The sequence below is a fragment of the Macrobrachium nipponense genome, chromosome 26, assembly GCF_015104395.2.
Source record: "Macrobrachium nipponense isolate FS-2020 chromosome 26, ASM1510439v2, whole genome shotgun sequence".
Taxonomy (NCBI): domain Eukaryota; kingdom Metazoa; phylum Arthropoda; class Malacostraca; order Decapoda; family Palaemonidae; genus Macrobrachium; species Macrobrachium nipponense.
The window spans coordinates 78,299,219-78,324,790 of NC_087215.1; the positions used below are offsets into that span (position 1 = coordinate 78,299,219).

At 43.7% G+C, this 25,572-nt stretch overlaps 1 protein-coding gene across 1 annotated transcript in view; it reads left to right on the forward strand.

The window, feature by feature from the left end:
- The window catches only part of LOC135200458 (mediator of RNA polymerase II transcription subunit 7-like), a 44,995-nt gene extending 22,617 nt beyond the window's left edge, over window positions 1-22,378 (forward strand). Inside the window, exon 3 of the mRNA XM_064229121.1 lies at window positions 21,865-22,378. Within this exon, the coding sequence (XP_064085191.1) occupies window positions 21,865-22,080 (216 nt within the window). The 3' untranslated portion in view covers window positions 22,081-22,378. The remainder of the gene's footprint in view (window positions 1-21,864) is intronic.
- Window positions 22,379-25,572: the final 3,194 nt, after the last annotated feature.

A 25,572-nucleotide genomic window follows, 5' to 3' on the forward strand; every position in this document is an offset into this window, starting at 1 on the left:
TCTTCGCCGTTCACCTGGCTTTGAAGAGTCTAGAACCTCTGGTGAGAGACAAGGTAGTACAAAGTAAACGTGGACAACACCACCGCACTTGCCTACATTCGAAACAGGGAGGGACTCACTCCTCGTTCCTTTACGAACTCACGAGGGACTATTACTTTGGACGTCTCACAGAACATCTCCCTGCTGACAAGGTTCGTACAGGGGAAGTAAGGAATGTGAGGGCGGACAGGCTCAGCAGGAGGACAGGTCCTTCATACAGATGGACTCTGCACGAGGAAGTATGTCGCGATCTCTGGTCTCTGTGGGGAACTCCTCACGTGGATCTATTCGCAACATACATTTCAAAAAGGCTCCCAGTGTTTTGCTCGGTCGTGGAAGACCCAAGAGCAATTATGTAGACGCCTTCCTGCTAAACGGTCTCGAGTGGACGTGTACGCTTTTCCCCATTCAAAATCCTGGGGTTAGTATTGAAAAAAGTTTGTGGCGTCAAAAGAGACGAGGAATGACTTTAATAGCCCCCTTTTGGCCGGCCCAGGAATGGTTCACGGAGGTGGTAGAGGATCGTAGACTTTCCAAGATCCCTACCAGGAAGGACGGATCTTCTCAAACAACCACACTTCAAGAGGTACCATCAAAACCTCCCCAAGCTCTCGCTTCTGACTGCCTTTCGACCTATCGAAAGACTTGTCAGAGCGAGAGGCTTTTCTCGCGAAGTGGCTAAGCGCGATCGCGAGAGCTCGCAGAACCTCCACTTCGAAAGTATACCAGTCGAAGTGGAGGTCTTTAGAAGGTGGTGTAGAGCCAAGAAGTTGTCCTCCTCCTCTACCTCTATAGCGGAAATTGCTGATTTCTTGCTATTCTTGAGAGTAAAATCGCATCTAGCTGTATCCACAATAAAGGGATACAGGAGTATGCTCTCGGCTGTGTTCAGGAACAGAGGTTTAGATCTGGCAAATAACAAAGATCTCCACGATCTCATAAGATCATTTGAGACGTCAAAGTCTAAGGAGCCAGTACCTCCGAAACTGGAACTTGGACGTAGTCCTCAAATACTGTCTTCGGATAAATTTGAACCTCCTCATCAGGCCTCATTTAGAGACGTAACTAGAAAATGCCTATTTTCTTTTATCGTTAGCAACGGCAAAAGAATTAGTGAGTTACAAGCTCTGCAGGATAAAGTAGGATTCAAGGGAGATCGGCGATTTGCTCGTTTAAGACTCTGTTTTTAGCGAAAAACGAGAATCCCACGAATCCCTGGCCTAGGTCATTCGAAATCAAAGGAATGTCTAGTCTCGTAGGCAGAGAAGCAGAGAGGTCTCTATGCCCATGTTAGAGCTCTGAAGTTCTATCTGCAGAGGAAGCGTCAGTTGGGAGGCTCTAGACAAGGTCTTTGGTGCGCGGTAAAAGACCCCACAAGACTGATGTCAAAGAACGCTCTAGCGTTCTTTGTAAGAAACGGTCATTACGGACGCTCACAAGGTCTGTCCGGACGAACAATTACAATTCTGAGGGTAAAAGCTCATGAAGTACGAGCGGTTGCGACGTCTCTCTCGTTTTATAAGAATATGTCGCTAAAAATTACATATTAGATACGACATATTGGAGATGCAACTCGGTATTTGCATCTCATTACTTGAAAGACGTGCTGTGTGACGTATGAGAAGTGCTTTTCTCTAGGTCCTATCGTATCGGCAGATACGATTCTGGGTACGGGAGCCGACACCAATCCTTAATATGTATATACTGTTCTTCTGTTGGATATGGTCGAGAATCTCGCGAACAATGGAGGATTCAGGCTCGCACGGCGGCCGTCTATGTTGTTCATAAGAGAATTCTCGTCTATCCAATTAGTTGAGTATAATTTTTTTTTGAAATTATGTATGAGTGCGTAGTGGTTTTTGAGTTACGGTTGTTGTGACGAGTTCGGGGATAACTCGTAACAATCCTTAGTTCTAACACATGGTTAGGATCAGGTGGTCGGGATTGGTTGTGTGCTCCTTCTTAAGGTGTATTGTCATATAAGTGGATCAGCACCCATTGACAAAGTCCTTTTAGGCTCTGCTGAGTAAGTGGGTAAGACCCCATCGGCAGACCCACAAGAACTCTTGGCCATAGATCACATATCTCGCTAAAGTTTCTTGAGGTGATGCAGACTACTGGGCAAACACCCACCAAGTCTACCACCTATCAGGTAGGAACCAAGGTTTTATTTATACCTACAACATATGTTGTTTACCTGTCTATTCCTATAGTAGCTGTCTCTTACCCCCTCCACCGAAGGGTGCCAATCAGCTATGTATATATCTGACAGGTAAGTTGATTGTATGAAAATGATATTGTTATGTTACAATAAAGTTTCATACATACTTACCTGGCAGATATATACAATTAAAGGCCCACCCAGCCTCCCCGCAGGAGACAGGTGGAAGAGAGAAAATATGATAGAAAACGGGGATGGTTCCTAGTCCTGCCACCCAGGGCAGCAGGTAGATCACCTGACCTACCTGTAGCGAGTGGCGCGAAATTTGAATTTCTGTCGGGGACGACGGAGTCTTAGCTATGTATATATCTGCCAGGTAAGTATGTATGAAACTTTATTGTAACATAACAATATCATTTTCATACAATCAACTTACCTGTCAGATATATACATAGCTAAGACTCCGTCGTCCCCGACAGAAATTCAAATTTCGCGCCACTCGCTACAGGTAGGTCAGGTGATCTACCGGCCTGCCCTGGGTGGCAGGACTAGGAACCATCCCCGTTTTCTATCATATTTTCTCTGTCGCCGGTGGTATCAACATTGTTGTTATTACCTCCTGACTTAGATTCTTTTTTTCAACATTTGATCAACGTTTTTCGGCTTTTGGTGACGTATTTGGATCGTGGTTTGGCATTCGCTACTGTGGACTGTTTTTGGGAATAACTCTTTGGATTTTTCTCAGTATGTCTGATTCTAATGTGAGTGTGAGAATGTGTGTGAATGTAGGCTGCAGGGTGAGGATACCGAAAGCTTCGGTTGATCCTCACACTGTATGCCGTAAATGTAGGGGGGTTCAGTGTTCTGCTATTAACACTTGTAAGGAATGCGAGGGTTTGAATGCAGAAGAATGGAAGACTTTGACTTCTATTTGAAGAAGTTAGAGAGGGATAGAGTTAGACGACTGAAAGGTGTGAATTCAAGGCCTATTGAGCCTTTCACGGATAATTCTAACCCTACTACTGTAGATTCTCCCTATAAATCTCATTCTCAGAGTGTCTTTTCGGATTCGGCATCGGAAATCGCCAATCTGAAAGCGACTATTCGAGACATGAAGTCCAGATGGCTGACTCGAAAGGTAAGGCTAGTGATAGTGAACATTTTAGTGAAGTGAGTCCTATCAGTGTTGTGAGGGGCGTTTGATCGTCCCTGCGGCGCTCCCAGGCCTAGACCTCTTCCAAGCTCACATGCCCAGAGGAGAAGGAAAGTCGAAAGCCTTAAGGAGGTCGTGGGGAATCCCCAACGTCAGACGTCCCTTCAGCTAGCTCTGCTTCATGGCAGCCAGCTCAAGGGCGCTATAGAAAAAGCGTCCTTCGCGAGTGTTTCTCGTCCTCTCCCTCTCCCTCACCTAAACGAGGGTGGAAGGAGTCGAACTTATCGAGACCGCTGAAGCGTCATATGAAGCAAGACATGATTCAAGCCCAGAGCGCTTCTCGGATGACGCCCCGTCTGCTATTAAGAAGGCGAAGTGGCGTCCAGCGTCACCTGACGCTTATGAGGAAGTACCCCATCATGCTTCTTCCCCGAGTGATGACGAGAGGCGTCATGCACTAGACGTAGGAGAAGCGTCAAGAAAGATAATTATGGCGGTTCAGGAACAACTGTCATCTCTTGTGGGAGTTTTAGCGCCCCGTCGGAAGGACGTGACGCTTCCAATTAAGAAGTCTCGTCCTCTCGCACCTGCTCGAAGAACGGGGGCTGACGAGAGTGTTGTAAGACAAGAGAATCGAAAGACGTCTTTTAGAAGTGAAGCGTCATTTCAAGCGGATCTTAGACGTGACGCTCCGTCCAAGATTGTGACGCCGAGTAGGAAGCCCTTAGAGAGCGAAGCGTCTTCCAGACGCGAAGCGTCATCAAGACGTCAACAAGAGACGTCATACATGACGCTCGGAGAGCGGGAAGCGTCATACAAGACGTCCTTCTAAAGCGCAAGAGAAGCCGCAGGTTGTGACGCCTTCCAGTCGATCAAAACGGGAAAAAGGAAAAGACTTTCATTCCCTTAGCCCCTCTCCGATCAGGAGTTTGTCTCCTCCAGAAGAGGAAAGTTCTGAAAGGAGAACAGAAACTCAGAATTATCACGAGTTGGAGCAAAACTCGGATGATGACGATCTTGGAAGAGAGGGCTTGTCCAACTATAAGGTGTTGACTACCCTGCTTCTGGAGGAATACGGAGACGAGTTGACTCCGGCTGCTCCTCCTTCTCCGCGCTCGCTCTTTTCGAGTGCGAAGGCGAAGAAGCCTTCGTCTTTTCTGAAGATGAAGCCCACCATCTCGATGAAGCGGGCTTTACACGCCTTAGACTCCTGGATGAAGTCGAAGAAAGACTTAGTCAGGACAGTATTTTGCATGCCTCCAGCAAGGTTAGCTGGGAAAAGAGGCATATGGTACAAGACGGGGGAGGATATGGGTATCGCTCTCCCTTCTACTACAGAGGCAGACTTTTCGACGTTAGTTGACGCTTCAAGGCGTCCAAGTCTTAATTCTGCTCGTATTACATGGAGTATTTCAGAACTGGATCATCTCCTCAAGGGACTTTTCCATGTATTGGAAGTCTTCAACTTCTAGATTGGTCCCTTGGGGTGATGTCCAAGAGAGCTCACGATCACAGGGAATCGAACCTGAAGCCCTGTTATGCATTTTGTCTTGCATCGACAAAGCAGTACAGGATGGATCTTGGAAGTCTCTTCATTATTTGGAGCAGGTCTTTTGAAGAAAAGGACGGTGTATGGCGCCTTCTTAACAAAGGCAGTCTCGCATGCTCAGAGGGCAGCTCTACTGTATGCACCTCTGTCTGACTATTTGTTCCCTTCTAAGTTAGTGAAGGACGTGGCTCACTCTTTAACTGAGAAGGCGACGCAGGATCTTCTGACGCAGTCAGCTAGGAAGAAGAAACCTGCTTTAGTTTCTGACAAGAAAGAACCTAGCACTTCTATGCAGCCCTTTCGAGGTGGTCCGATCTCCAGACCTCCCGCAAGAAGGAAGGCTCCAGAGAGGAGAGGTAGGTCCGCCTTTCTCGTCCCTTTAAAAAGGGAAAAATGAAACATTTCTACTCCAAGCACCAGTAGGTGCCAGGCTCCTGGGATTCGTGGAGGCCTGGACACTGATAGACGCAGACGCGTCTTCACTGAATATCATAAGGAAGGGATATCGTATCCCTTTCCTGAATACTCCGCCCCTAACGTCAATACCAAGGGAACTATCAGCCAAGTACAAGGACCCTGTGCTGAGGGATACTCTTCGATCGATGGTGGAACAAATGTGGGACAAGAGTGCAATAGAACTGGTACTGGATCAAAACTCCCCGGGGTTTTACAATCGCCTTTTTCTAGTGGCGAAAGCCTCGGGAGGCTGGAGACCAGTACTAGACGTCAGCGCTCTGAACAAATTTGTTCAGAAGGAGAAGTTCTCCATGGAGACTTCTGCTTCAGTCCTAGCGTCATTACGACAAGGAGATTGGATGGTGTCTCTAGATCTCCAAGACGCCTACTTTCACGTCCCGATCCACCCTTCGTCGAAGAAGTACCTCCGTTTCATGACGGGGGGGAAGGATCTTCAGTTCAGAGCCTTGTGTTTCGGCCTGTCCCACAGCTCCTCAGGTCTTCACAAGCCTGATGAGGAATGTGGCGAGATTTCTTCATCTCAAAGGATGTGAATGTCTCTATGTACCTAGACGACTGGCTCATCAGGGCCAGATCGGAGAGACAGTGCTTGGAGGACCTAAAGTTAACTCTGGATTTGACCAAGGCGTTGGATTGATTGCTTGTGAACCTCGAGAAGTCTCAACTGACCCCCAGACAAGACCTAGCTATCTGGGGATTCGGATGGATTCTCGGGGTTTTCGAGTTTTTCCTTCGCAAGAGAGAACCGCAAAAGGTTTGAGGATAATCTCTCTCTTCTTAGAGAAACAAACAAACGTCAGCGAGGGAATGGTGAGCCTTCTGGGGACGCTTTCCTCGCTGGAACAGTTCTTCCCACTAGGAAGACTTCATATCCGTCCACTTCAATTCTTCCTCAAGAAGTCTTGGAGCTGGAAAACCGGACAACTGTCGGACGTTTTTCCATTCCAGTGGAGATAAAGGCACACCTACAGTGGTGGTTGCTACCTCTGGAAGAGAACAAAGGGACTCTCTAAGAACACAGAACCCAGACCTAGTGTTGTTCTCCGACGCGTCGGAGACGGGTTGGGGAGCGACATTAGGCTCAGAGGAACCGTGTCAGGCACCTGGGAACCAGCACAGGTGTCCTGGCACATAAACTGCAAAGAGCTCTTCGCCGTACACCTGGCCTTGAAGAGCCTAGAACCTCTGGTGAGAGACAAGGTAGTGCAAGTAAAACGTGGACAACACCACCGCACTTGCCTACATTCGGAAACAGGGAGGAACACACTCCTCGTTCCTTTACGAACTCACGAGGGATCTATTACTTTGGACGTCTCACAGGAACATCTCCTGCTGACAAGGTTCGTACAGGGAGTAAGGAATGTGAGGGCGGACAGGCTCAGCAGGAGGAACCAGTCCTTCATACAGAATGGACTCTGCACGAGGAAGTGTGTCTCGATCTCTGGTCTCTGTGGGGAACTCCTCATGTGGATCTCTTCGCAACATACATTTCAAAAAGGCTCCCAGTGTTTTGCTCGGTCGTGGAAGATCCAAGAGCGATTATGGTAGACGCCTTCCTGCTAAACTGGTCTCGAGTGGACGTTTACGCTTTTCCCCATTCAAAATCCTGGGGTTAGTAATGAAAAAGTTTGTGGCGTCAAAAGAGACGAGGATGACATTAATAGCCCCCTTTTGGCCGGCCCAGGAATGGTTCACGGAGGTGGTAGAGTGGATCGTAGACTTTCCAAGATCCCTACCAGGAAGGACGGATCTTCTCAAACAACCACACTTCAAGAGGTACCATCAAAACCTCCCGCTCTCGCTCTGACTGCCTTTCGACTATCGAAAGACTTGTCAGAGCGAGAGGCTTTTCTCGCGAATGTGGCAAGCGCGATCGCGAGAGCTCGCAGAACCTCCACTACGAAAGTATACCAGTCGAACGTGGGAGGTCTTTAGAAGGTGGTGTAGAGCCAAGAAGTTGTCCTCCTCCTCACCTCTATAGCGGAAATTGCTGATTTCTTGCTATTCCTGAGAGTAAAATCTCATCTAGCCGTATCCACAATAAAGGGATACAGAAGTTTATGCTCTCGGCTGTATTCAGGAACAGAGGTTAGATTCTGGCAAATAACAAAGATCTCCACGATCTCATAAGATCTTTGAGACTTCAAAGTCTAAGGAACCAGTACCTCCGAACTGGAAACCTTGGACGTAGTCCTCAAATATCTGTCTTCGGATAGATTCGAGCCTCCGCATCTGGCATCATTTAGGGACATAACTAGAAAATGCCTATTCCTTTTATCATTAGCGACAGCAAAAAGGATTAGTGAGTTACAAGCTCTGCAGGATAAAGTAGGATTCAAGGGAGACTCGGCTATTTGCTCGTTTAAGACCTTGTTTTTAGCGAAAACGAGAATCCCACGAATCCCTGGCCTAGGTCATTCGAAGTCAAAGGAATGTCGAGTCTCGTAGGCAGAGAAGAGAGAGGTCTCTATGCCTAGAGCTCTGAAGTTCTATCTTCAGAGGAAGCGTCAGTTGGGAGGCTCTAGACAAGGTCTTTGGTGCGCGGTAAAAGACCCCACAAGACTAATGTCCAAGAATGCTCTAGCGTTCTTTGTAAGAAACGTCATTACGGACGCTCATAAGGTCTGTCCTGACGAACAATTGCAACTACTGAGAGTAAAAGCTCATGAAGTAAGAGCGGTTGCGACGTCTCTCGCGTTTTATAAGAATATGTCGCTTAAAAACATTATAGATACGACATATTGGAGATGCAACTCAGTATTTGCATCTCATTACTTGAAAGACGTGCGTGTGACGTATGAGAAGTGCTTTTCTCTAGGTCCTATCGTATCGGCAGATACGGTTCTGGGTACGGAGCTGACACCAATCCTTAAATGTATATACTTTTCTTCTTTTTGGATATGATCGAATCTCTTCGAACAATGGAGGATTCAGGCTCGCACGGCGGCCGTCTATGTTGTTCATAAGAGAATCTCGTCATATCCAATTAGTTGAGTATAATTTTTTTTTTTTTTTTTTTTTTTTTTTTTTTTTTTTTTGAAAAATTATGTATGTGTGCGTAGTTGGTTTTTGAGTTACGGTTGTTGTGACGAGTTCGGGGATAACTCGTAACAATCTTAGTTCTAACACTGGTTAGGATCAGGTGGTCGGGAGGGTGGTGTGCTCCTTCATAAGGTGTATTGTCATATAAGTGGATCAGCACCCATTGACAAAGTCCTTTTAGGCTCTGCTGAGTAAGTGGGTAAGACCCCATCGGCAGACCCACAAGAATCTTGGCCATAGACACATATCTCGCTAAAGTTTCTTGAGGTGATGCAGACTACTGGGCAAACACCCACCAAGTCTACCACCTATCAGGTAGGAACCAAGGTATTTATACCTACAACATATGTTGTTACATGTCTATTCCATATAGTAGCTGTCTCTTACCCTCCACCGAAGGGTGCCAATCAGCTATGTATATATCTGACAGGTAAGTTGATTGTATGAAAATGATATTGTTATGATACAATAAAGTTTCATACATACTTACCTGGCAGATATATACAATTAAAGGCCCACCCAGCCTCCCCGCAGGAGACAGGTGGAAGAGAGAAAATATGATAGAAAACGGGGATGGTTCCTAGTCCTGCCACCCAGGGCAGGGCCGGTAGATCACCTGACCTACCTGTAGCGAGTGGCGCGAAATTTGAATTTCTGTCGGGACGACGGAGTCTTAGCTATGTAATATATGCCAGGTAAGTATGTATGAAAACTTTATTGTAACATAACAATATCATTGTTGCTACCTCCTGACTTGATTTTCGTTTTTCATCGCCATCGATGTTCTGGGCTGTCTTTTGCAGGGAAGTACTGGGTCTTTGGTTCGGCATATGCTTTTATTAACTTTTTAATGAATTTGGCTTCAAAAATTTCAAAGAATATATGACGTGTAACTACCGAAATTTTCGGTAGACATAGTTTGCAAGAAAGGGAAATATTAATATTTATTCATTAATACGTGTAATAAGTGTTAGAATTGATGAGGAAACTAAACTGACTTCCTACTTTAGGAGTCAGTAAAGCATGTAAACTAGATACGTTTCTTTTAAAAGTTTTTTGGATACTCGTACTAACGAGCAATTAGAGTATTAACAGTACTAGTAGTGTTGCATCCTCATCACCTTCTTACTTCGCAGAAACTTCAAATTCATAATTGCAATTTGAAGACAAGGATTGTGGCTCAAAATGCGAGCTATTAAAAGGTAAGAAGTGATTACTAGTGTTCCCCATTGCAGTGGAGGGTGCGTCTGATCGGCTCTGTCTCGCTCCCAGGTCTAGACCTCTTCCAAGCTCACAGGCCCAGAGGAGAAGGAATGTCGAAAGCCGTAAGGAGGTTTCAGAGAATCCCCACCGGTCAGACGTCCCCTCGGCAGGTTCTGTAGAGCGTCCCAGACTGCCAAGGATAGCCATTGAAAAGGCATCCTTTAAAAAAGTGCGTCTCTTCATCTTACATCTGAAGAATGTATATGTTTGGAGTTTGGATGATCTAGCGTGTTCTCAGAAAACTAAGAGAACACTGAGCAAGAGCCAGCCAGGAAGCCGCGTTCCAGCAAGCTAGCGTGAGCCACGTTCCAACAGCCAGCAGCGAGCCGCGTTCCAGCAAACAGACTAGCGCGAGCCGCGTTCCTACAACCAAACGCGAGCCGCGTTCCAGCAACTGAGCGCGAGCCGCGTTCTAGAAAAATTTTTCTTGGCGCAAGGCGCCTTCAAAGAGACGAAGCGCCAGCCTGGCGCAAATTGCGCCAGAAAAACAGACGGCTAGAGCAAGGAGCCTTATAGTAGAGTGGCAATCAGAACGATCCTTCCATTGAACGTTTCCGGGCAAGAGGCTCTTTCTAAAAGGGTCAGTAGGCGCTCGGAACTATCAGGGCGCACGGGACCTTCCACGCAAGCGGAACGTTCCAGGAGCGAGTCTCCTTTCTAGCGTGCGGAACATTCCAGGCGCTAGGCGCAAGGAGCCAGGAGCCTGAATATTCCAAATCTTCTTATGAGAGAGAGGTCAGTCGCGAGACTCCTCTTTTGAGTTTTTAACTTGAGCAACTTTCCCCTGGCAAAGGTGCAAGATGTCGCACAGGCGGCCGTCGCTTTTGTCAGAAGGATTCTGATACTACTAAGAGAAGCCATTTTTTCATTATTCAGAAGACTCCTGTGTTTGGCAGTTCCTCTCAATGCGGACTCTCTCCTTCATTCATGCTCTTCCCTCGTTATGAAGAGGCAAGAGCTTTGGGAGTTTTCTTATAAGAATCTCATCGACGTTTGGGTATGATGACGGATAGGAAATATTTACTTCCTTCCGTAAACCCTACAGATGAACAGGAATTCTGTCTCTTCCGCGATTTATGAGGAAATCACGAAGATTTAAAGAGTTCCTGGATTAACTTCCTTCCTTAAGGAGATATATATACTCTTTCTATCGTTCTATTAACGAAAAGAACGAAGATAGTAAAAAAATGTTCCTTTCTCTATCTGCCTCGGCAGGGAAAGAAGGTAGTAGAGTATCTGCTGTATGAGAATACGATATGGCAAATCATAAGCACATACCGTAGTTACTTCTTTGCTGAGCAACTCAATTACCAGTATCCTTCCAGGAATTTCCTAGGAAGGACTACGCTTAAAGGGATTGTTAAGACAACACTTACTTAGCTTCTAGATTTATCGAAGTCTTGTTTCGCTTAAATATGCATTAATAAGAACTTCCTGAAGTTCGATAATAATTTTATAAGATTCCTTTATTGAATGGAGTAGCTGGCAACTCTGGAAGAGTAAGGCCAGACGGCTAACGGAGACTGCTATCGCTAGACCAACGCAGACAGTTACGCAGTACAGTACCATGTAGGTGTCGGGCATGACTGGTTGGTTACATGTCTCTCCTGCGGGATGGAATGACTAACCGTGTCTCTCCCCTACAATCGCGGTTTTAGCCTCGGATTGAGGGGATAGTTAAGCACACATAAATAAAATATTGTCTGCCTTTTGCTAAGAAGCTTTCAATAAGAAAGATAATACAACATTTCAATGCTGTTTACCGTAGGTAACATTATTAAAGGATTCTAACGCAGCGGAACTCTATATAATATAATGCTCTCTTGCTTAATAAAGCATGGCTTATTAGAGTACATGCTTAGTGAGAAGATGAATGTAGTAGAGAATTCACTTTAAGACTACGGTATGGTCAAGTCTTATGCACATACCGAAGTTAACTACAGAATTCCTAGTATCCTTACAAAGGTTTCCTAGATTAATGCTGTTTACCACAAGTGACAGTATTATAAAGGATTCTAATACGGCAGAGCACGATATAATATCTTCTCATCCTTTCGAGAAACGCACACAACCTTTTTAGAATCGGATATTGCTCAAGAGAAGATGGGTGAGTCGGATGGGAAACATTCTCTTAGTGGCAGAAGTTGTTTCCCTGAATGGACTATACTATGTATATAAAAGTTTTTTCCTACTAAGAACGGAATTAACATGTGAAGGATGTCGGGTACCATAAAGGCACAGATGTTCTGGCACATAACCTAAAAAGAACTAGAAGGAAGCGCCAGCCTGGCGCAAAGCGTCAGAAGCGCCAGCTTGGCGCAATGCGCCAGAAGCACCATCCAAGATATTTTTTCGTTTTAGCGAGTTATTAACCTAAGAGTCCAGTAGCCTCTCGGACAGCAGGCTCGGTAACGGCAAGATTCATTGCTGATTTCGTTACCCATTTAATCGGAAAGGGGTCGCTTACGAGGAATGATGAAATTATTTATTTTAATCACTTAGGCCAATTCCAAGACTCTCTCATATCGCAAAGAGCATCGAGAATCTCTTTTTTCGCCCCTGTTCGCGTTAACAAAAGAGAACCTATTTGGGAACAGACAGGGAATGTAACAATCCTTAAGAGGTTCGATGCAAGATTTTGAATGTCCGTGAGAACCTTCTCGATCGAAGATAATAACTGTTAACGTATGTCTAACATTTATTGAAAAGAGTTGTGAGAACCTGCGGAAAGTCTTCTTCATAGATCTCTTCGCAAGGTAGAAGACGAACAGGCTTCCTATAGACTGCTTCCTTTTCCTCGAACCAAGAGAGGTAGCAATATACGACATCTTTAATTTAAAGAAGGGGAAGAAACTTTAGTCTTTTTTCCTCTAGTTATAAATTCTTAACAGATATTAAGGTAAATGGGCGTCAAAGGAAGAGAGGATGAATGCCTCATTTTGGCCTTAGAGAGGTTGGATTCACAGAAGTCATGTTCTCACAGCATGTTTCGTAAGGCTTTTCCAAGAGTATCTGGATATTCTATCAGAATCTATTATAAATAGACCTGAAAAACCTCTCCACTCTGAGTCTGTCCGCGTGCAGACTGACCAGAAGTGGACACGAATGAGAGGATTTTTCAAGGTAAATGACAATAGTCATGGCTAAGACATAGAATTGCTGCAGATCGTGCTAGATGGAATGAGGAAACTGTCCTCTTCCGATACCTCTGTGAACCACATAGCGAGGTTTTTTCTTCACTTTCAGAGGGAAGAATCACCTATGTATATATCTGCTATCAAAGAACGCAGTAAAAGGCTATACTCTGTCTCTACAAGGGGAATTAGAGATAACAGAGGATTAAGATCTTCGGGATCTTATACGATACCGCAGTACGACAAGAGTAGGATATCATGTACTTCGAATGGGATCTTTTGTGGCCACAGATTCCGTGTTCCGACAAAATGGAACTGCTCCTCATCAAACTTCTTTGAGAAAGTTTATGAAGGAATTCTTTGTTTCTCTTAGCCCTAAACAACCAAGAAGACAAGTGAATTTTTTGTGCATTGGAATCTCGCATCAGATTCAATGGAGACACAGCAATGGGTTCTTGCCAGCATAGTATGTCTGGCAAAAGAACTAAAACCCTCTATTCCTGACGCAATGCTTTCAGATAGAAGTTTCGTTGCCCAGGCAGGGTACTTACATTTTCATCTACAGAAGAAGAGATGGTTTAAACGTTTGCCTACAGAGTCTTCGGGTGCGATGAGGGCTCGAAATGCTTCCCAGAAGGTATTCAGAAGGATACAATTAGAGCTAGAAATCAGGGTTCCGCCCAATTTCAGCTCGGAGTCTCCTTCGACTTCCAGACTCCTTCCCTTCCTTCGGGCAAGGATAGGGAAGATTCTGCAACGAGGAACCTCATCAACATGTAAGAAGAGATCTCGTTAGCAAAGGAAGTATTCACGAAGGATCCTCCTCGGAGGAAGACTCTTCTCTCTCGTATTGTTAGATATCCTGTCGTCTACTGGATGTAGCTGACTACAATCACCTCCCCTTTCCAGGGCCAAAAGCTCAAAGGGGAAGTAATTTCTTCCACCCTTCTCCAGTCTCCTGATAAACTATGTGGTTGTTCAGGACTCTCGGACAATGTAGCGCCAGCCAGGCGCCAAATGCCAATACAGGCGAAAAACGCCAGAGGCAGACAGTTCCAAGGAACTCTGTCATGGTCGGATACTGAGAAGGAGCGGGCCTCCAACCTGGCAGCGAACAAATCGGACAGATATAAGAGTGTCCGATGTGGACATCGCCAGACAGCCTAGAGACTCTTCCAAGCTCGAAGCTCCAGCAAGTGTGGAGGAGCCAAGCAGGCGCGAGGCGCCAGCCAAGGGCCCCCCCCCTCTAGAAGCCAGCAGGTGCCATCCAGGTGCCAGGCTCCTTCAAGGCTAGGCTCCAGTCAGGATTGAGGATCCATCCAGGCGCAAGGCTCCTTCCAGTAAAGAGAAACCTAAAGCTCTGTCATGTAAGAGGGTCTAGTCCCCATTGATATGATACAGGTAAGGCTCTGCCATGTAAGTGGGTCAGCCCCCATTGGCACGATCCGAGAAGGCTCTGTCGTGTAAGCGGGCTAGCCCTCATTGACATGATCCAGAAGGGTTTGTCAGTCATAGGTCCCTACCTCGCTGAAACTCTTGAGGCATGCAGACTCATAGACAGTAATCATGAAGTCTTCTGCCAGGCTCCAGGCGCCTTCCAGGCGCAAGGCGCCAGCCAGACGCAAGGCTCCAGCCAGGCGCGAGGCGCTAGCCAGGAGGGAGGAGCCAATCAGGCGCCAGCCAGGCGCGAGGCTCCAGCCAGGCTCTAGGCGCCATTCAGGCGCAAGGCTCCAGCCAGGCGCGAGGCGCTAGGCGCCTGCCAGGCACGAAGCGCTAGCCAGGCTCCAGGCTTCACCCAGAAGAGATCTATATCAAAGAACGCCCTGGCCCTTCTTGAGACAATGTGATCTCCTAAGCACTTGATAAGTGCATTGATGATTCCTTCAAACAGCTGAGAATTAAAAGCGCATGAAGTGCGAGCTTTTCCGAATTCTTGTTCTTTCCTTAACAATGTCATAAGGACATATTAGCTGTCACATACGGGAGATGCAACTCTGTGTTGACTTCCCATTTTCCGAAGGATGTCAAGATAACCTACGAGAGATCCTTCTCTCTTGGTTGATACGTGTCTGCGGATACATTGCTGGGATAGGGAGCCGATACTGATCCTTAACTAGTGAGTTAAATTTTATTTAACGTGTTTTTTCTTTGGGTTGTTTGAAAGGAGTTTGGGGATAACTCTTTTCAACTTAAGCGCTAACCCTCGTGTTAGAATCAGGTGATCGGGATCGGTGTTGTGCTCCTTAATTAATGCCACTAGGCATAGGCATATTGTCATGTAAGAGGCTCTGTCGAGTAAATGGATAAGACCCCATCGACAGACCCACAAGAACTCTTAGCCATAGGTCACATTCTCGCTGAGGCTCTTGAGGCGAAGCAGATTCCTAGGCATTAGCCATGGAATCTTCCGAACCTGAAAACAAGTAGGTAACCAAGGTTTTTTTATTTATTTATACTACAACGTATGTTGTTTACCTGTCTATTCAGTAAATAGTTGTCTCTTACCCACCACCAAGGGTGTCAATCAGCTAAGTATATATCTGCCGGGGAAGTTGCATGTACAAAAATGATATTGTTAGAATACAATAAAGTTTTGTACATACTTACACGGCAGATATATACGATGAATGGGCCGGCCCACCCAGCCTCCCCTCAGGAGACAGGTGGAGAAAATCTGGTTCTAGAACGGGAATGGTTCCTATTCCTGCCACCCAGCGGCAGGGGGGTAGATCACCTGACCTACCTGCAGCGTGTGCCGCGAAATTCGAATTTCTGTCGGACATCGGAGACATAAGCTAAGTATATATCTGCCGGGTAAGTATGTACAAAACTTTATTGTATTCTAACAATATCATTTTCAATATTTACCTTTTTGCCCTTAGGTGGGGTTCTTTCCAAAATTCTTTTCTTTTTGCCAGTTCGATTATTATCATTATTTAACTCCTCTTCCGTTGGAAGTTCTTTTCCATGGATAACAGAATCATCCATGTTAGTGATGGTATTGGTTGTTGTAATATCACTTTTATTTTGGGTTTCAGTATTATTCGTATGAAATTTAGTTTCTATGTTTATGTTATCTTGTTTGTTATTGTGCTGCTTGATGTCTTGATTTTTAGTCACATTTGAAAAGGTGGGGGTTTTGGATGGATTATTAACTCCTCTTACTTTTAGCTCAAGTCTGGCTTCCATGACTGACATTCCTGTCCTATTTATTAACAACTGAAGTTCTGTGTTATATTGGTAAAATGAGCACTCCTTAGATTTCGTGTGATGGGCTAGTCCACAATTAATACATTTTGGTTGATTACAGTTCCAATTAGTGGTATGGTCATCTGATGCACAGACTGCACATATAGCCTTATTACGGCATCTTTTGTATGTTTCCATACCTTGAGCACTGTGTACATTGTAGTGGTTTTGGAACAAAAGGATGAACTTCTCTATTTTGTCCAAGAATTTTTATTTTAAATGGTAGTCTTTGCCTGTAGATTTTATTTTGGCAATGTTGATATTTTTATTTTTATCTTTCCTACTTGAAATCGAGTATATTTCTAAATCGTGGATATTGTTATATCTCAGTTTTAAGGAGTCTAGCAGTAGTTGTTTTGAAGGAAGCTCCTGCTCTCTATTGGGTAGGATGACTGTACCCTGTACATAATTCAATGTTTCGTGGCTTGTAATTGTTACTTTTATATTATTTATTTCTGTTATACTTAAAAAAGCAGTGGACTGCTTTTTATTGGTTACTTGGATAAGCCATTCATTGTCCTTGATGTGTCTGCATTCCATGTCTTGTGTTGGATATATGTTAAGTAATTTGTTTTCTAGTATCGCTGCTGAGATTTTGTTGTCAGCTTTGAGGACTAGAAATCTTGACCAGTTATCTGGTCCAAAGAGTTCATCAAAATGTACCAATGTGGGATTAAGTCGGTAATTTTTGTTTCTTTTTATTCCTTGTTTTATGTATGTTGCTTGTTTATTATGATTTTATATTTTTCTGTATTGTTGGGAGGATTATTTGTCTCTAATTCAGAATTATTGTTCATCATATATGGTTCCATTGTTACGATATTGGAGTTTACCAATTTATTTTTGTTTGTTTCTTTATTATTTATGCACTCTATTTGATTTTCTGGCTCTGCTACTTTACTTGGAACAGGGTGTTCCTTTGTATCATTTAAAGTACTTTCGCTACTTGTGGCAGTACCAAGGGAATTCGGGAGTGACGTGCCAATAGTCATCAACTGTGCTGGAGTTTTTCCATCATGGGGGCCAGGGGTACTCAAACTATTTATTTCAATATTCATAAATTTTGAGATTTATAAAAAAAAGAAAAAAAAAATCTTGAAAAGATATCATTGGCCCTTCGCGAAGTTAAATCTTCCGCCAAAGGCACAAGTGAGAAAGGACTCCCAAATGTCCGCATCCCTACCCTACCCCAAAAGGGGATGGCATAACATGATTAGTATGGCCCAAGTGTAAGCAGAAATAAAAAAAAAAAAAAAACTGCTTGCTAGGACTAAGAGTATTACGATAATACAATTATCCCCATCGTAATCACATTATGGGCAAACTGGATAGAATGCCGAGAGTCTATTCCTAGAAACCAGGCCCCCTGGAATCCGTGGTCCAGCTCCACAGAATAGTTCCGCCTGAAAAACAGGTCCGAACATTGTCGGGTAGATGATGGATCTACCACAGTTCTCACTATTTAGCTTTGGATTTAACTCCACGTTAAGCCATGATATGTTTTCTCATTCATTTGCTTGCAAAAATTTTGGCAAAAATGGAAAAGTCCACAGAAGTTAATTCGAAAATATATAATGTCATATGGGACTCTTGGGTTCGAACCCGGGAAGAGATTCCTGAGGTTCGAGAGCCCCCTCACTATGTCAAGGTAGTCCCATAATGAGGGGGACAAAAATAGTTGCTAATAATAAAACATTGAAAGGCAAGCCTAATTATTACATTGAATTGAGTTACTAGAATAAAGTATGAAATCATATGTAAACTTTTGTTCGCCTTTAAAGAAAAGTAAATGAAATTTACCAAAAATAAGGAATATTTATGGGTTACTGCTACAGGCCACTAAACTGGCAATATAATTTTGTTTACATCCAATCATTGGACATGGCTGACAAACTAACTGCCAACGTTGTAACCATTTTTCGTAAGTTTGTGATATCAGACTGATAATTCTGCTTGTTTTCAATATTTTATATAATAAATAACCAACTTATGAAGGCACATAACAAATTTTGTTAATGGTAAATTTCATTTAGTTTCCTTTAAAGGTATAATGTATATTTACATATGATTTCATACAATATTCAAGTATACTCGCAAAATTGTATTTCATTCACAGAATCGAAAATTTGCTCCCTACAAAATCTCTCTAAAATATCTTTCAATAAATGTATGATACAACATACTGAAATAGTTTTTTCCCCAAAACCAAAAAATATCCTGTAAAAATAGCTGGGTTTTTGCTGCTTATATGCCAGCAAATACGGTAATTTCTAGAAATATTTAGATGTAAGGGTGAGTCGCTAGTGATTGTAAATAATTTTACAAGTCTTATTTACATAAGGACTTATTCTTTTAAAGTGAACTGTATATGTACAGTATGTAGTTTATATTTTTTCCTATGGAAATACAAAGCATTGCCTTTTATAGAGGATTATTTTTTTTGGGTGAGTAGTTGCTCATTATTCTTTTTGTGGATGAGCAGTTGCTGGTCACTCTTTTATTTTTTTTTATCTGTATGGAGAAAAATGCGAACAGCCTTGAAATGACGAGCATGGCTGTCCTTTGTGGGTGGTCATGTTGCCTGTAATGAGTGACCTTAATTTTTTTTTGTGGGTGGTGTGTGTTGCTACCTATAGCAGGAAGTTCTGTTCTGGGGGGTTCTCCTTGTAGGGAGTGTGGTGTTTGGGTTTTGCCCAGTGGGTTTGGTTTGAGAAGAGGAGAAAGAAGGATTAGAGGTGTTTGCTGGCTGACGCTGAATTCTTTGAGTTCTTGTCTTCCATTTTCCATTTCTCTTCCTCTCTTCTTCTTCTTCCCAGCTTTTTCCCATTTTTATATGGGGTCGCCGTTTCGGATGAGCCGTTTCCATCTATTTCTATCTTGCGCTTCTGCCTCATCAATTCCCTTCTCATGTAAATCTCCTCTCACACAGGTCCTTCCATCTCTTTCTTCGGTCTCCCTCTCTTTCTTCTTCCTTGCACCTCCACTCCCATAGTATGTCTCCCAGCGTGGTCCTCATCTCTCCTCAACAGGTGTCCATACCATCTCAGCCTCCCCTCCTGCACTTTCTTTGATACTTCCACCACCTTAGTTGACCCCCTTATGTAGTCATTTCTGATCCTATCCACTCTTGTTACCCCAGACATCCACCTAAGCATTCTCATTTCTGCACATCCATCTTCTTCTGCCCTGCTTTTCTCATGCTTGCTGTTTCCGTACCATACAGCATTGCTGTTCTTACCACCGTCTTGTGAAATTTTCCTTTTAAACCTAAGCGGCACTCTTTTGTCACAAAGAACTCCCGAGGCCGCTCTCCAGTTGTTCCAGCCTGCCTGTACCCGATGTTTTACTTCTTCTTCCATACTTCCTCCAGCGTTAACAAAAGATCCCAAATACTTAAACTTATCAACTCTCCTTATTTGCTCTCCACCAAGCTGAATACTTTCTCTATCATCCCCTCAGTGGTGGTACACATTATCTGTCTTGATACTTTGGTTCTCATCTCTGTCCATCGTTATTCTCATTCCTCTTGGTCCAGTACTTGTCTCCATCTTTCCAATTTCACTTCCAGATCTTCCCTGCTCTCTGCACACGGACAATATCATCCGCATACAAATATGTTCCATGGTACTGTCTCCCTTACTTCCTCTATTATAACATCCATCACTATGTTAAAGATAAATGGGCTCAGAGCCGACCCCTGGTGTAATCCTACTCTCACCTCAAAACCTTCTGTCTCCCCAACACTGCTCCTCACTCTGGTAAATACATTCCGGTACAATCTCTGTATCAATCGCACATACTTCTCTGGCACCATCTTCTCCCTCAGGCTCCTCCATACCTCTTGTCTCGGGACTCTGTCATAAGCCTTTTCAAGGTCAATGAATACCATATGTAGGTCCCTTTGTCTTTCCCCGAATTTCTCCATTATTTGCCTCAGACAAAATATACCATCTGTTGTTCCCCTTCCCTTCATAATCCCATCTGCTCTTTACCTATTTGTACTTCTTCTCTCAGTCTAGCATCTATCATCCTTTCCAGTATCTTCAAAGTGTGGGACATCAATTTAATGCCCCACCCTATAATTACCACACTCTTGGACATCGCCTTTCCCTTTAAAAATTGGGATCAATATACTCCCACGCCACTCATTTGGTTATCTTTTCCTGTTCAAGGATCTTTATCATAAGATCGTACAGTATATCCACTCCTTCATCTCCTAATGCTTTCCATGCCTCCACCGGGATCATGTCTGGTCCGGTTGCCTTCCCATTCTTCATCTTCTTCAGTGCATTTAGTACCTCTTGCCTAGAAAACCTCATTACCATGCCAATGTTCACTTGCCCATCCTCTCTTATTAGTCTATTATTTTCTTCATTTAACAACTGTTCGAAATATTCTTTCCATCTCTTCACAATGTCTTCCTCCTTTCTAGGCACTACACCCTCTTGATTCTTTATTTGTTTGATGTGTGTTATATCTTTGGTGCTCTTATTTCTAGCCTTTGATAGCTTCATCATCTTCTTTAATCCTTCCTTTGTCCCAGCTCATTATACACATCATCATACGACTTTGCTTTAGCTTGAGCTACCACCTTTTTCACCACCTTGTTTTTCTCTCTGTACTATTTCTGTCTTCCACTGCTGTGACTCTTCCATCTTTCTTGCCTCCTTCCATTTCTCTTCCACCTACTGTGAAAGCTATTGTATTTAGGAGGGATAGAGCTAACCCTATTAAACCTGACCATGACCTTTCATCTGATGGTGAAGCAACTTCTGAAGGAGGTGTTCCTTCAGCAGCTGTCTAGCTCTCATACTCATAAGAGACATTCTTGGTACAAGTAAAGTGTCACTGTTGTACCTTCAGAAGATTGGGTGTACCCATTTGGGGTAGCCCTTCTTTCACCACCTTCCTTGATATATTGGTTGAGGAGGTGTCTGACTTAATACCTGAGCCTTCTTCACCTCTTTTAGTAAATCCTTCAGTAGGTGTGGCTTCATCTTTGGTGAAGATTTAGTCATAGAATGGAGTACAAGGAAATAATTTTGAGTAAAATTTCCTGAGATTCACAGATTTTTCCAGAAAACTGTAAAATTTTATTTCTTGCAATTCCATATAGTATTTCTTTTTATGACTAAATCTTTCCCAGAGTGAATAAGAAAAAAACTTCAAAATGACACCGGAACTTTTGTATATTGAAAAACAAATTGCAATGTCCATAAGTGGTCAGTGTGTGTGTGCTTTGCCACTAATGAATTTTGTGACCCCCCAAATCTCAGAAGGTTGAGAAAGTAGCTCTGTTAACATCCCATTTTCTTGCTAGGAAAGAATTTGATCTGATATACGCACCCACTCTGCCTTGACTTTTCAAAAGTAAACATTCTGAGTAGCAAAAAGGTTTTCATATGATAGTGGTTCTCGAGATACAGTTCTAGTTTTTGAGGGATCTGAGGGGAAGTAATGACAAGTTCCTTTAGGAATGAGCAAGTGTAATATCCTAAAAATCTGCAATATGTTTGTTGATAAGTTTGCTATGTATGTTTATACTTTTGCATGTTAATGGGAGGAATACAGTAAAGCCAATAAATCTGTGGTAGCTTGTAGCCCATTGGAAATGACTTGACCCATGAACTGTGACCCTGGGAAGTATCTTTACAAAGATGCATTTCAGGTTGTCCTGTTTTTTAAACTGTATAAAGCTGTAGTCATAAGGTTAGGTTTGGAGATAAGGTTCATACACATTTATATGTTTTAGTAAAATTGTAGATTAATTTTGAATAATGATCTTCATTCCTTTTAGGTTGCTGAGCGTCTAGAGCAACAGGAAGAGCTTGTGAGGAGATTAGTGCGAGAAGCTCTGGCATCTCTGCCCGACAATTTAGACTTGGATTCTAAGCTGTTGGTGCCTTCATTAGAAGAACTCCAATTGAGACCAAAGAGTGATGCAAATAGTAATGCAGAAGACAAGTGTTCAAGTTTAGACAGATTAATGTGCAATATAGTAGATGCTTTATAAAAGGATGGACTTGAAATTCATTGGTGTATGTGCTTCCCAAGGGAAAAAAATATTGTGTAGTCATGCAATGCAAAGTTTTGTTGAGCAACTGCACGTTTTACATTGTGATTAGAAGGGAGTGTATGGTCAACTGTAGGCGGCTTCCTTACCTACGACATATATATTGATCATTATCCAGTGAGACTTACTGGAAAGTAATTGCTTTGGATGAGCCACCAGACTTGCACTGTGGGAGGAATGAGGGGTTCCTCTGGAATACAGGGTCATAGAGATTTTATTATGGTACATTTTGTATAGCTATACAAGTTTTATAAGAGAAAATCTCTTGTTCCAAGGTTCTTACTGGAGAGGCATCCTTTTTACCACTATGTATTTGATAATAATGAGATTTAAACTTACACTATGCAGATTGTGTAGTTCAGTTTTCAGTTTATTATATAGAGTTCATGATAATGCACAGTTTGTAAGTGTAATGGTTGTAAAGAATATTGAAATATATACGATGTATTGTAAATACACCACATTCCTTTACGATAACTTTTATTTACACAGTGGTCTTCATGCATCGTCATGTCTTTTGTGAAAATTATACTTTTTGCTTTTTTTCAAGGCTGAAAAGTTTTGCTATTGCTTTGATGGTGAATTGTCAATACCAGCATCAAAGTTTTGTTGGATCCGGGTAGCTGAATTATTCTGCCTAGTAAGCATTTGGTTATGAAAATTTCAAAATAATACTTATCTTGTGCAAAGTAAAAATTTGTATTAGGTTCCACTTACTTTGTTGAATGAAGAAGCAAAACAGGAAGATGTTCAACCAGTAATTGCATAGTGAAACTAAAATTGCCTTTTTCATAAGTTCTGTGTAAAGGCTGGTAAGACTAGAAGGCATTACAAGGAGGTATACAGGACTTAGATTTGTGTAAAATTGCACTCGAGTACAATACATGAGGCCAGGAATAGTGGGGTGACATTGTTGACTTGACAGAGAGAGTTAGGAATATATATATATATTTTTTGTTGTTTTCACATTGGTCATTGTGCAAAAGTTTCGTTACTTTTTAATAGGACTGATGCAAAATAATTGACTTAGTTACATGAGTCAAGGTTTTTTTTTGTTTCCATAGTGATTTCTCATAGGAAAGTACTGCTTACAGTGTGTAGTGCTTTGTAAGTGGTTCTTAAAGATCTTTGCAAGGTCCTGCAACCATTAGATATATTCTTTTCTTGCCTTTATTTTTTCATGTGTTCTCATCTATTTTGACTTAGCTGACCAAAGTCTGTAACTTAGTCTGTTCTCAGTTTCCACCTCGTTTAAAATAGAATCCTTTGAACCAGCCTTAGAGGACTTATTGGTCTGGTTAAACTTCAGAATCAAATAATCTGTATTAGAAATTTTTGCAATCAAAATGTACTACTTGTTCCGACACGGCATACAAACCTTCGGTCCTTTTACAATAGGAAGGTACTAGCGGCAGCTGGATAGGTCGTAAGCTTTCGAACAAGGGGTTCGGTAGTTAACTGCTTGTCCGACAGGCGCGCCCGCGCGCGCGGACTGGTAGGTAAAACAAACCACTTTTGCTTTCGGCCTTCTGCTGGCGTGTGGACGTGTATCATCGCTCTCTGCCCGCTTCATCGTCGTTTGCTTTCGCATGATTGTGTTTTTCTTTTTCTATGTATCTAGTGAAACTGAATTGTAAGTACAATCATTTCATTGATTTCAATTGTGAATTAAAGGATCTTGGTTCACAAACGCCTCCGATTACCCGAGTGCCGGGACTGAAAGGGCGTAATTGCGGGAATTCATTTTCCCAGAATGATCCTCGTATGTGTATGCTCGGTGCCGAGGGCGGAGCGCTCGCTCCGAGCGTATATTGGGTTGGAAATGTGTAGATGAAAAAATCGTAAGTAAGTGCTCTTTTCATTTATAATTTTTTGACCTGTATGCCCGTTGCCGAACGAATGCGCTCGGCACGGAAACTTATTCAGTATGAAAGTGGAATCGCAAGTACAGTATTCTTTTTCATTTTCATATATTATTTTTTATTGTAGCAATACTCATTTTGGATCAGTTTTCCGAGCTTGCCCGGAGATTGATCCCTCCCCTTTTTAATTTGAATGAAGTGAAATCGCAAGTGCAGTTCTTTTTCATTTTCATTTTTTTATTGAGATTGCATTGTTGACTGGATCAATGTTTTCCGCTATTCACGGGAATTGATCCTTCCCCTTTGATTTGTATGAAGTGAAATCGCAAGCGCAGTAGTCTTTTCATTTTCATATATTTGTTGATTGCATCATTTCATTATGGATCAAGGTTTCCAGAAACCTTGATCCATAAAGGTAAGGAATGAAACCTTTCACCCTTGCGCTCGGTACCGAGGGCGCAAATGCGCTCGATCCGAGCCCTTATTCATTGTGAAGTGAATCGTTTTGCAAGATGCATTTTCATTTTGTTCCTTATTATTGATTGCATCAATTTTATTTGGTTCAAGTTCCGCTCAGTCAGGGAATTGATCCTTATGCCTTGTATTCGTGCCGATGGCACGATTGCTCTAGGGCTCTTTTTTGTTGTTGGGTACATGGGGACTGTGCGGGGGTGGGGAACGAGACCCCCCCCGCTCAGTTCCCACAGATGACTCTTCCCCTTGGGGGGGGGGAGGTTATCGGCGTTCTTCTCCTCGCCCGATCCGTCGAGCGCTGAGGGCGCTCGGTGCCCGATGTAACAATTGTATTGAGGGTTCTTCCACTCGTTTCGGGAGGGAGTGATCAAACCCCCGCACGAGGGGATTTCCCCCCCATTAATCGGCTACTTACTATTATTTCCGCAGGTGCTACTGCCACGAGGGTGGACCTTGGTGAGGTATGGGCGTCCTTCCAATTGCAGAGCGTGCTGGTGTCCAGGGGCTGCGGTTCTATGTCTGGGCCTACTGCGGTCACCCATGGAGTGGTGACCACGCAACCAGGTGACGACGTCCCTCCTCACTGGTGTACTCGCCTCACGTGGTAACAGTCTTGCCTACGCCGCTGTGAAGTGCCGTTCGCCGTACCGAGAGGGGGGCGTGCCGCCGCCGCTCGTGGTTGCCGCGCTGCAGCGACCACACTTCCGCTGCCCTAGAACTCGCCCCTGGACCTGCCGCCGGTACCAGGATGTTGCTGGCTGCTGCTCCACTTCCTGTTTTTTTCCGGTGCTGCCTGCCGTACCGTACCTGCCGATTCTGGGCTGACTGTCCATGCAGTTTGCTGCGCTGGCTGGCCCTGCCGTTGCTGCGCTGGCTGTTCCTGCCGTTGCTGCGCTGGCTGTCCCTACCGATGATGTGCTGGCCGTGCCTGCTGTTCCTGGATGCCCATACCTGCTGATGTCGTCCCTGTTCGTGGTGGTACTACCCCAGACTTTGGTCTGTCTGTACAGGTGCGTCCGGGCCCTGTGGCTTCGGCTACAGCAGCCCCGGCTCCGCCCTGGATAGCAGATCTTACGTCTGTCCTGAGGAAGCTGAC